Source organism: Corythoichthys intestinalis, chromosome 13 (genome assembly GCF_030265065.1).
Source record: "Corythoichthys intestinalis isolate RoL2023-P3 chromosome 13, ASM3026506v1, whole genome shotgun sequence".
Taxonomy (NCBI): domain Eukaryota; kingdom Metazoa; phylum Chordata; class Actinopteri; order Syngnathiformes; family Syngnathidae; genus Corythoichthys; species Corythoichthys intestinalis.
Genome location: NC_080407.1, coordinates 51,413,700 through 51,424,878, shown reverse-complemented (window position 1 = coordinate 51,424,878; position 11,179 = coordinate 51,413,700). Strand labels below are relative to the sequence as shown.

General features: G+C 43.8%; 3 protein-coding genes across 5 annotated transcripts in view; 2 read left to right on the top strand and 1 right to left on the bottom strand.

Moving 5' to 3' along the window:
• Positions 1 to 10,678, bottom strand: part of gc2 (guanylyl cyclase 2) — a 196,357-nt gene extending 185,679 nt beyond the window's left edge. Inside the window, exon 1 of the mRNA XM_057855001.1 lies at positions 10,404 to 10,678. The gene's annotated coding sequence lies outside the window, so the exon portion shown is untranslated. The remainder of the gene's footprint in view (positions 1 to 10,403) is intronic.
• haus4 (HAUS augmin-like complex, subunit 4) overlaps positions 1 to 11,179 on the top strand; it is a 268,044-nt gene that overhangs the window by 129,993 nt on the left and 126,872 nt on the right. The gene's annotated exons all lie outside the window — the stretch shown is intronic.
• chrnb1l (cholinergic receptor, nicotinic, beta 1 (muscle) like) lies at positions 1,052 to 10,934 on the top strand. Of its 3 annotated transcripts, XM_057855012.1 has the most exons (11): positions 1,052 to 1,290; positions 4,090 to 4,223; positions 4,334 to 4,378; positions 6,032 to 6,141; positions 6,214 to 6,322; positions 6,382 to 6,529; positions 6,604 to 6,789; positions 6,856 to 7,079; positions 7,222 to 7,400; positions 8,974 to 9,112; positions 10,406 to 10,934. In XM_057855012.1, the coding sequence occupies exons 1-11, from the start codon at positions 1,227 to 1,229 to the stop codon at positions 10,544 to 10,546; spliced, it is 1,479 nt and encodes a 492-aa protein (XP_057710995.1). In that variant the 5' UTR covers positions 1,052 to 1,226; the 3' UTR covers positions 10,547 to 10,934. The 3 variants fall into 3 exon arrangements, with proteins under 3 accessions (XP_057710995.1, XP_057710994.1, XP_057710996.1); XM_057855011.1 differs by having other exon boundaries at positions 6,604 to 7,079; XM_057855013.1 differs by lacking the exons at positions 8,974 to 9,112; positions 10,406 to 10,934 and adding an exon at positions 8,840 to 8,920 and having other exon boundaries at positions 6,604 to 7,079.

Below are 11,179 nucleotides of genomic sequence, written 5' to 3'. Positions count from 1 at the left end.
GGGAGTAACACACAACGTCATGTGTGGAGGAAAAATGGAACAGCTCACCAACATCAACACCTCAGCCCCACTGTGGGGCTGTTTTGCTACCTCAAGGCCTGGACAACTTGCAATCATGAATGGAAGAATGAATTCAAAAGCGTATCAGGATGTTTTGCAGGAAAACCTGAGGCCGTCTGTCAGACAGTTGAAGCTAAAAAGAGGATGGATGCTGCAACAAGACAATGATCCAAAACACAGAAGTACATTAACTTCAGATTTGTTTCAGAAGAACAAAATACACGTTCTGGAGTGGCCAAGTCAAAGTTCAGATTTGAACCCCATTGAGATGCTGTGGCATGACCTAAAGACAGCGACTCATACCATACATCCCAGGAATCTGACTGAACTACAGCAGTTTTGTCGAGAAGAATGGGCCAAGATTAATCCTGATCAATGTGCTAGACTGATCTGCAGCTACAGGAAGCATCTGGTTGAAGTTATTGCTGCCAAAGGCGGGGCACAAAATATTAAATGTGATGGTTCACTTACTTATTTTTCAACCTTCTGTCATTATTTGCATACTATCCTCATTAGAACATAAAAACCTAAAAATGTTTGGGTGGTTTTAGTTAAAGCAGACACTGTTTTTTCATCTGTGTGATTTTGACAAAGATCAGCTCACTTGATCGTGATTTTATGCAGAAATGTGAGAAAATTCCAAAAAGGTCAGATACTTTTTCATACCACTTTATTTTATTTGTCTTTTCGATTTGTTGTGATGTAAAGCACGTTGTCTTGCTTATAGAAATAGCGATTAATTGCAAAAGCCAGCCGCACGCACCCCGAACTACCCCAAAATAACTCCATTGTCACAGCATATAACCCAGTGTTTGCCCTTTCGCCCTGTCACTACCCCCCTCTACTTCCTCTTTGTTCCTCCCCACCCACTGTCCCAACATTCTCAGATTGGTGCGCACCAACAGGTGTCTGCCCCAAAGGCTTCCCAGTACAAACACATTCCGACCTCTCGTCACTCCCAGTACTAGTACCCAATCAGGCCGTGGTTCCCCTCTGTTGAGGTATGATCCGAACAAGGGCGAAGACAACAGAGAAGGAGATCTTTGTTGGACAAGGAGTTGCCAAAAGGTGGCAAATAGATGAGTAGGAGTGTCTCTTTTACTGGGCGAAGGTGCAGAGGTGTGACCTGTGGAGGTTCAAGGTAGTCTTTGGACTTCCACAAGAAGATGAAGAAGATACACCTGAAAACCAACCAACTCATTCTCGTATGCCTATGCCTGTCTTTTACCGGTAAGTACATTTTTCTGTTCTAAAATGCTGTCTCGTTCATCTGAAAGGTGTTTCTTCAACATCTGAAACAATCGTGAATCTCTGTGCTTCAGGCCAAAACAAAATGTCTTTCTCTTCCAAAAGCTTAAATAGCCTCAATGAAACATATTAACACATCACTGTTTGATAATCAGATTCTATTTGAGGCCCAGATGGCGCCGGTATCCTAGATATCCTTTTGATCCCGTTCCCGCGCTGCATATCAATTACATTAGCTCAGTTACCTTTGCGACCCGTCGCACCCCGCTGCAACCTGTGCTGCTGACCGTTCACGGCCTATGTGCCATGTTTTTGCGCTTCGCTAGAATATACCTACCAAATTTCATTCCACCAATAATAGTTGGGAACAACATAGTAATAACATAGTAATAACATAGTAATAACATGGTAATAACGGTGTGAATAAGAATTTAATTGGTAATGGTCAGCTGTTTTCGTCAACGATGACTATAATGAGAATATTTTGTCGACTGTTGCTAACCTGTGCCGCTGACCATTCACGGCCTATACGCCATGTTTTTGGTCTTCGCTAGAATATACCAACCAAATTTCATTCCACTAATAATAGTCTGTAACAACATAGAATTACAAAGTAATAACATAGTAATAACATGGTAATAACGGTGTGAATGCGAATTTAATTGTAATGGTCAGCTGCTTTCGTCAACGATGACTATAATGAGAATATTTTGTCGACGAACAATTTTTTTACATGATGATGACGATAAGATAACGAGCTAAAAATTTGTCTCAGGAGGCTAAAACTTAACGACACATTGCCATTTTTCATCTGAAGAGACCCGAACGAGGCGAAAAGGCGCCATAGTTTCCGTCACACGTTCACAATGTGTGACATTTTATGTGTAGTTAGCTTGCATCGTAGCAGTGTCTGGTTGTGTCACTCATGTGACGTGATGCGTCTCCCCACCCATCTCACCTACTAGTATCCTCTCCAGTCTCCCCATTGCTTGTTTTGAGACACACACAGTAAGATGTGTCTTGGCAAGAGAGAATATGCAATGTTGCTTTTGCCTTTAAAGGTCTGTGTTGAGTGATCATTACACACTAAATGTAACTTGTAGCATTAGCATAGCATTCGCGTTAGCATTAGGCTATTGCTAACAGCACGCATCCTCTTAAACTCTTGAACTTTTTTTTTTACACACAGTTCGCAGCGTCCAAGTGGGTTTAATTAATCCGAAATGATGTACTGTTTTCCTGCTGAGTGTGTATTATCACATGATAGATTTGTAGATGCTTCTAATGTGTTCGTCTGTCATTGTTCTTTTGAAATAGTTGGAAACCTTTTTTTTTTTTTTTTTTTTTGGGATTGAAACTTTCTAATTTTTCAGATGAAAACATGAGTATATGTCGACTAAAACTAGATGAAAGTAGTCCAAGTTTTCGTCAACAAAATATAGACAAACACATTTTAAAATTAGAAACTGTGATTTCTGGAGAAATTACTATGGGGGCTTTGCTGTGGTAGATACAGATCTATCAGGTCACCTACTGTTGATTTAGGGACATTTCGGGGACATGTCCTGTTGATTTGGGGACATTTTGGGGACATGTCCTGTTGATATCCACTTGGGGGACACAGCCTGTTGATATTACGTCACTTCCAGTTGATTTGTGGACATTTCAGGGACACTTCCTGTTGATATTAGGTCACTTCCTGTTGATTTGGGGACATTTCGGGGACATGTCCAGTTGATATCAGGTCATTTCCTGATAATTTGGGGACATTTCGGGGACTTGTCCTGTTGATATACATTTGGGGGACACATCCTATTGATATCAGGTCACTTCCAGTTGATTTGGGGACATTTCAGGGACACTTCCTGTTGATATTAGGTCACTTCCTGTCAAATTGGGGACATTTAGGGGACATGTCCAGTTGATATCAGGTCACTTCCTGATAATTTGGGGACATTTCTTGTTGATATAAATTTGGGGGACACATCCTGTTGATATCAGGTCACTTCAAGTTGATTTGGGGACATTTCGGGGACACGTCCAGTTGATATCAGGTCACACTTCTGTTGATTTGGGGACATTTCGGGGACATGTCCTGTTGATATCCACTTGGGGGGCACGGTCTGTTAGTAACAGGTCACTTCCAGTTGATTTGGGGACATTTCGGGGACATGTCCACTTGATATCAGGTCACACTTCTGTTAAATTGGGGACATTTCGGGGACATGTCCAGTTGATATCAGGTCACTTCCTGATAATTTGGGGAAATTTCGGGGACATGCCCTGTTGATATCCATTTGGGGGACACATCCTGTTGATATCAGGTCACTTCCAGTTGATTTGGGGACATTTCGGGGACATGTCCTGTTGATATCAGGTCACAAAATGATAATGAGCTATAAGGTATATAGTAAAAAATCACAAGAACCTGTTTTACTGCCATTGAAAATGAATGGGAAATTTGGACGTACATGGCTGTGAATGGCATCCCATTAGAAATTTATGGGATAATTTTGGGCAAATTTAGGGGCAACCGTACATTTTTGCCAAATTCTGTATGCAGCTTTTATGCTCCTTACTGTCCTGGATTTTTTTTTATTTTTTTTTTTTTATGTGTAAGTTATGCAATTTGCCTGGCAAAGCCTCATGTAATTACGAGAATATGACTAAGACTAATCAGTATTATCAACCAAAAGACTAAGACGAAAATTAAAAGGGCTACCAAAAACAACACTGGCGATCGTCCACTTCAGTGGCATTTTCCTCTCCGTTCTTTTGCAGGAGCTTCCGAAACGGAGCGTAGGCTCCATCAGAAGATATTTAACAACTACAACTTGAAGGTGCGACCTGCGCAGTACTGGGAAGATAGAGTGATGGTACGGGTGGGAATGACCCTGTCTCAGTTGGTCAGCTTGGTAAGCGTGTGCACGTAAGACTGCAGAACATCGAAGACGCGCATACTTAAACAAGCAAACGCCGGTGTAAATGACTCACGGATGACCTCGGATGTCTGCCTGACTTACAGAATGAGAAGAACGGCGAGATGACGACAAACGTGTTCATGAATCTGGTACATATGCATGATTTCATCTCAAGTTCATCCCATTTTACAGTCCCTGACAAAAGTCCAGTCGCTTATGCATTTTGTAGAAACAATTGCTAATAACCTGACTTTTAATTATTTAATGGTTTCAGAAATGGCTCATATGAATGCTAAGATCCTCCCAAATGATGTTGAATGTAAAAAAATATATTTGTTTCACTGAAAAAGATTTATCATTTAATGAAGACATTAGGGTCAAATTTTGGGAAGACAAAAGTTTTGACGCCTACAAAAAGTAGTGTGAAAATTGAACAAAAAATGTACTTCAAATACAAAAATATGTTACATAACATAAGTGAATTGAGTAGTGGTGCTATGAGATCCAAATTGAATATTTTGCATGACTTCCATGGGCTTCGGCAAGGATTCATACAATTTATTGATGAAGTCATCAGGAACATCAAAGAAAGCAGTCTTGCATGCCTCCCAGACTTCATCAACATTCTTGGGTTTCGTCTTCCATGCTTCCTCTTTTATCCTTTTCATGTCTGGTGACTGGGCTGGCCAGTCCTGGAGGATCTTGATCTTCTTTGCCTTGAGTAACATTGAGGTAGAGATTGAAGTATGCGATGGAGCACCATCTTGCTGCAGAATTTGTCCCTTTTTATGGTTAGGAATGTAAGAGGCAGCTAAGATTTGTTGATATTTCAGACTATTGATCTTGCCTTCCACCCTGCAGATCTTTCGCACACCCCTATACTGGATGTAACCCCAGACCATGAGTTTGCCACCACCAAACTTCACTGTTTTGTGGCAAAAGGTGGATTTCTCAGATGAATCTTCCATTGAATTACACCACAGTTGCCCCAAATATTGCAGGAGACCTACTGGAGCCCGCATGGATCCGAGATTCACTCAAAAAACAGTGACGTTTGGTGGTATTTCAGACTATTTATATTGCCTTCCACCCTGGAGATCGCTCGAATACCCCCATTCTGGATGTAACCCCAGACCATGATTTTGACACAACCAAACGTCACTGTTTTGTGACAAAAGGTGGATTTTTTAGATTAATTTTTCCATTGAATTACAGCACAGTCGCCGCAAATATTGCAGGAGACCTACTGGACCCTGCATGGATCCGAGATTCACTCAGAAAACAGTGAAGTTTGGTGGTGGCAAAATCATGGTCTGGGGTTACATCCAGTATGGGGGTGTGCGAGAGATCTGCAGGGTGGAAGGCAACGTAAATAGTCTGAAATATCAACAAATCTTAGCTGCCTCTTACATTCCTAACTATAAAAAGGGACAAATTCTGTAACAGGATGGTGCTCCATCGCATACTTCAATCTCTACCTCAAAGTTCCTCAAGAACTGGCCAGCCCAGTCACCAGACATGAACATCATTGAGCATGTCTGGGATAGTATGAAAGAGGAAGCATGGAAGACGAAACCCAAGAATGTTGATGAACTCTGGGAGGCATGCAAGATTGCTTACTGGCCGAACCGCATGGATGCAGTCCTTCAAGCCCATGGAAGTCAGAATGGAGAGTTCAGTGTAAACCTAGTATCGCAGACAAACGTAAGGCCAGGGTATTATGTCGCCGTGATAACTAGCAAGAAGCCCCAATCCCCACTTTGAAGATGTTCTATCGAGGTCAAAATATGGCATGTCGGCAGGAATGGAAAGACTATCGCTTGTCGTGGAACCCGAAGGATTACGACGACATCAGTGTTCTGCGAATTCCCGCCAATAAGGTGTGGCGCCCCGATGTGTACCTCATCAACAAGTGAGTGTCCGCTAAAGTTGTTTTCTTTCCTCGTGTTTTGGAAATAATCACACGTCTCCCTCTTTTCCGCAGTAACGACGGCCAATTTGACGTGGCTTTATATGTTAACGTCTTGGTGTACAATGACGGAACAGTTAACTGGCTTCCGCCGGCCATCTACCGCAGCTCTTGCTCTATCGAGGTGCTGTCAAGTTGGATACTTCACCGCAAAGACTTTTCACTGACCAAACTCTTCCACAGGTGGCGTACTTCCCTTTCGACTGGCAAAACTGCAGCATGATCTTCCGCTCGTACACCTACGACGCCTCGGAAGTGGAGCTGCAATATTACCTGGACGACGACGGGAAGGAGATCCGCGAGATAGTCATCGACGAGAACGCTTTCACCGGTCGGTGACGGACTATGTCTGTGTTTCCTGAGCAATTTTCGGGAGCTCTCTTTCCTTTTCTTGTCATGCAAAAGAAAATGGCGAGTGGAACATTTGTCACAAACCTTCGAGAAAGAACGTCAGGGAGGATCTGTACGAGGACATCACCTTCTACCTGATCATCGAGAGGAAGCCTCTTTTCTATATCATCAACATCATCGTTCCCTGCATCCTCACCAGCGTATTGGCTATTTTTGTCTTCTACCTCCCCCCCGGAGCAGGTCTGAAGATATCTTCTTGTACTTGTCCGCCAAAACAAACACGTCAACATCTATTGTCTTGCCTAGGTGAAAAGATGACCCTCTCCATTTCGGTTCTCATTGCCTTGACCGTCTTCATGCTGCTACTGGCGAACAAAGTCCCCGAGACTTCGCTGGCCATCCCCATCATTGTTAACTACGTCATGTTCACAATGATCCTGGTCACCTTCTCCGTCATCCTGAGCGTGGTTGTCCTCAACTTGCACCACCGCACACCAAGCACACATATCATGCCCAACTGGGTCCGCAGCGTGAGTAAATCCAAACCATCTCAACCTAGTGTCTCCCAAACTTATTAACTATAGTGGAAAATCCAGTGGGATTAGAATTGTTCCTAGACAGTTTTTGGACAACCAAAATTGTACATGCTGATTTCCCACGATGGTCTTTTAGGTCTTCATTGACTTCCTGCCCAAGTACATCGGCATGACGCGGCCCGAGCCTGAGGAAGATCTTTCAAAGGAGGACTCCTGTGACCGAACACCCACGCCGGGCTTCAATGGACGGCAACCGGGAGGGGAGTACTTCTTTCGCAAGATCAACCCCGACCTTGTCATACCTTGGAGAGGCAGGTATATTCACGCAGATACAGAAGTTCTCTGCTTTACTGTTAGTGGTGGCTGGCGGGGTGATGTGTCGGTAAATGGCTGTGGCAGTTGGCTTCTTCAAAGCAAGTGGCTTGGCTGGGTGGGTGTCCTGAAGGCCATCATCATCTACTGCATTGGTGTCAAACCAATTCCACAAAGGGCCAAGTGGGTGCTGGATTTTGTTCAGACCGATATCGCGCAAACAGTTTAACCAATGAATTTTCTGTTGAAACAAGCAGTACCTGACAAAGTTTAACTGATTACATATGTAAGAGATCAGATTGGTCAAAAGGTGTCCTCTTCATTGGTTTGGAAAGAAAACCTTCACCCACTTGGCCCTTTATGGAATCAGTTTGACACCAGTGACCTACTGCTTAATCCGGGGTTGGGTCACATCGGCAGCAGCTTCAGCAGGGAAGCCCAGACTTCCTTCTCCCCAGCCTCTTCAACCAGCTCATCCGGCAGGATCCCAAAGCGTTCCCAGGCGAGCTGAGAGACATAGTCTCTCCAGCGTGCCGCGGTTCGTCCCCGGGGCCTCCTGCCGGTGGGACATGCCAGAACACCTCTACCGGGAGGCGTCCAGGAGGCATCCGAACCAGATGCCCGAGACACGTCAACTGGCTCCTCTCAACGCGGAGGAGTAGCGGCTCGACACAGAGTCCCTCCCGAATGTCCAAGCTTCTCAACCTATCTCGAAGGAGAACCCGGACACCTTGCGGAGGAAACTCATTTCGGCCGCTTGTATTCTTTCAGTCACGACCCACAGTTCTTAACTATTGGTGAGGGTAGGAACGTAGATCGACTGATAAATCGAGAACTCCTACTGCACCAACACGGACCGGTGCAGAGTCCGCATCACTGTAGACGCCTCACCGATCCGCCTGTCGATCTCCCCCTCACTCCTAACCTCACTTGAGAACCAGACCCCTAAAATACTTGAACTCCTCCACTTGGGGTAGGATCTCATCCCTGATCCGCAGAGGGCAAGCCATCCTTTTCCGACTGATTTGTAGGTGTCCTGAAGGCAAAAACAATTAGTCAAAGGTTCCAACAGGCTAAGTTGGCCGATCTACCAATGGTGACTGACAGAATAATCTGGCACCTGCTTGCTGCCCAGGTCACTCCTTAAAAGCAGTGGTGATTACTGACAAGCTGCAGGTGCACTCCCAGGTACACCACACCCAGCCTGCCAAGGTTGAACTCAGGCCACAAGTCAAAACAGGAAGTGTTACCAAAATAAAAGTAAAAGGGAGTCTGGGCAAGGACTACCACAGTCTCATTTAGACACCTACACAGCCTGCCGACAGCCGTTAGTTCCGAAACCTCTATTTTGTTTGGGCATCAGAGTCTAATCCTGCTTGTCAATTTGCAGCGCATGAGTTATCTCACCGTAACTTGCGCAAGTTCAACTTTTGTACTTGAAGGTTCGAGGTTCAGACACGACCTTGCAATTTAGAATCTCACTACCAGTGTCACTCAGCGCTCAGATGAGTGACGAACACACGTTTGCTTCCTCCACTGGAGGCCATATCGACTAACAATTCCTTTATTCTATTAGGTGCGAGAGTCCGGTGCAGCTCCAAAGACTTCCGGATTCAGATGGATTTTGTCTGATCCTTCCGCCTAACTTGAAGTCGGCCATCGGCGCCGTCACGTTCATGGCCGAGCAGCTTAAGAAGCAAGACGTGGATGATTCGGTGAGAAACGTGGCTATCCTATTCTAGTCATTTGGTTGCTTTGGACTCGCAGTCTAGAATGTGTTGTGGATGTTGGACTTTTATTAATAGTTCAATCCATTTGGACCGGGTGGGGCTAATGAACATCCACACTAAACACATTTTCATCAATATAAATCAGCATTTACATTGTATCACAAAAGTGAGTACACCCCTTGCATTTCTGCAGATATTTAAGTCTATCTTTTCATGGGACAACACTGACAAAATGACACTTTGACACAATAAAAAGTAGTCTGTGTGCAGCTTATATAATAGAGTTCATGTATTTTCCTCTCAAAATAACTCAAAATATGGCCATTAATATCTAAACCCCTGGCAACAAAAGTGAGTACACCCCCTAGAAACTACGTACATCCCTAAATGTCCAAATTGAGTACTGCTTGTCATTTTCCCTCCAAAATGTCATGTGACTCGTTACAGGAGTGCTGTCAGCATTGCTGCAGAGATTGAAGAGGTGGTGGGTGGGTTCAGCCTGTTAGTGCTCAGTCCATACGCCACATTCTACATGAAATTGGTGTGCATGGCTGTCACCCCAGGAGGAAGCCTCTCTTTCCTGGGGTGACAGCCACGCACACCAATTTGATGTAGAGTGCGGCGTATGGTCTGAGCACTAACAGGCCCCCCACCTCTTCAATCTCTGCAGCAATGCTGACTAGGGTTGGGCATCGTTTGAACGGTTCTGATTCCACATTTCGATTTCGGTTCCAAACAATTCTCGATTCTGATTCTTTTAAGAGGCAGGGTAAAAAAAAATGCAGGGTCAAAAAAATTGCATAGTTTCTATTAAAGTCTTAACTTCTCGATTTTTTTAAAATTAAATGAACTTCTCACAGGGCTAATTTTAACTTGTATATAAATATCAGTCTATGAACTCGAGCAATTTTTTTCCACTCGGCGGCCAGGGCATCGAAACAAGGAATCGAAATTTTAAAATTCGAACGATTCCGGGAGTATCGGAGTGTTAGAACCGGTTCCCATCGATGCTCGATGCCCAACCCTAATGCTGACAGCACTCCTGTAACGAGTTTTTTTGGAGGGAAAATGACAAGCAGTACCCAATTTGGAAAATTGGGGATGTACGTAGTTTCTCTGGGGTGCTTTTCATTGTGTCAAAGTGTCTTTTTGTCAGTGTTGTCCCATGAAAAGATGTACAGTACTTGCGAGGAAATGCGAGGGGTGTACTCACTTTTGTGATACACAGTTTGTGCAGATAATGGTGCAATTTTCAATCTCATACTCTTTTACTCACAGATGACGGAAGACTGGCAGTACATCGCGCTGGTGGTAGACCGACTTTTCTTGTGGCTCTTTGTCATCATCACCAGTTTGGGCACTTTGGCGATGTTCTTGGACGCCAGTTTCAACTACACGCCCGATAACCCCTTCCCATAAAAGGGTGGCTTTCATGTTATTGCTATCAAGCTAATATGTGACTTTCCAAGGGTTGTGTAAAAGTCCCACTAGTTGGACAGATATAAACGGCAGGAGAAAAAAACCCAAAACCCCATCAGAGGTTCAAACCTTGAGAAGGGACCACATGTGGAGGGATCCCATTCCTGTTGTCATTCTTCTTCTTCAGTCATATTTACATTGTCATGCAAAGTCGTGCTCTGCTACCTAGTGGTTGGTTGTGGTAGTGCGAAACTAAAACTACTGTAAAAAGGCGGCACAAAGAAATAGAGGAACAAAGTGACAATAAAATATTTATACATTACTGTATTTTCTGAAGTTAACTTTTTTTTTTAGAAAACTTTGATCATTATTTGTATTAAAACAAAATGAGTGCAAATGAATGAGAATGATGCAATGAACACTTCATCAGTCTCTCCATTTGTCTGATTGGTTTATTTTCCTTGGGTTAAAAAAAAAAAAAAGGAGGTAGAAGACAAGGCCATCCTTTGAGACTTAAGTCCCTGTAAAAATTGAATTCTCGCATCGTCAAAGGCACTGACCCAAAAATATCCCATGACCAAAAAGAAGTGACTTGAAATTAACAAGAGGTAACCTGGTAATGCCCCAAAATCA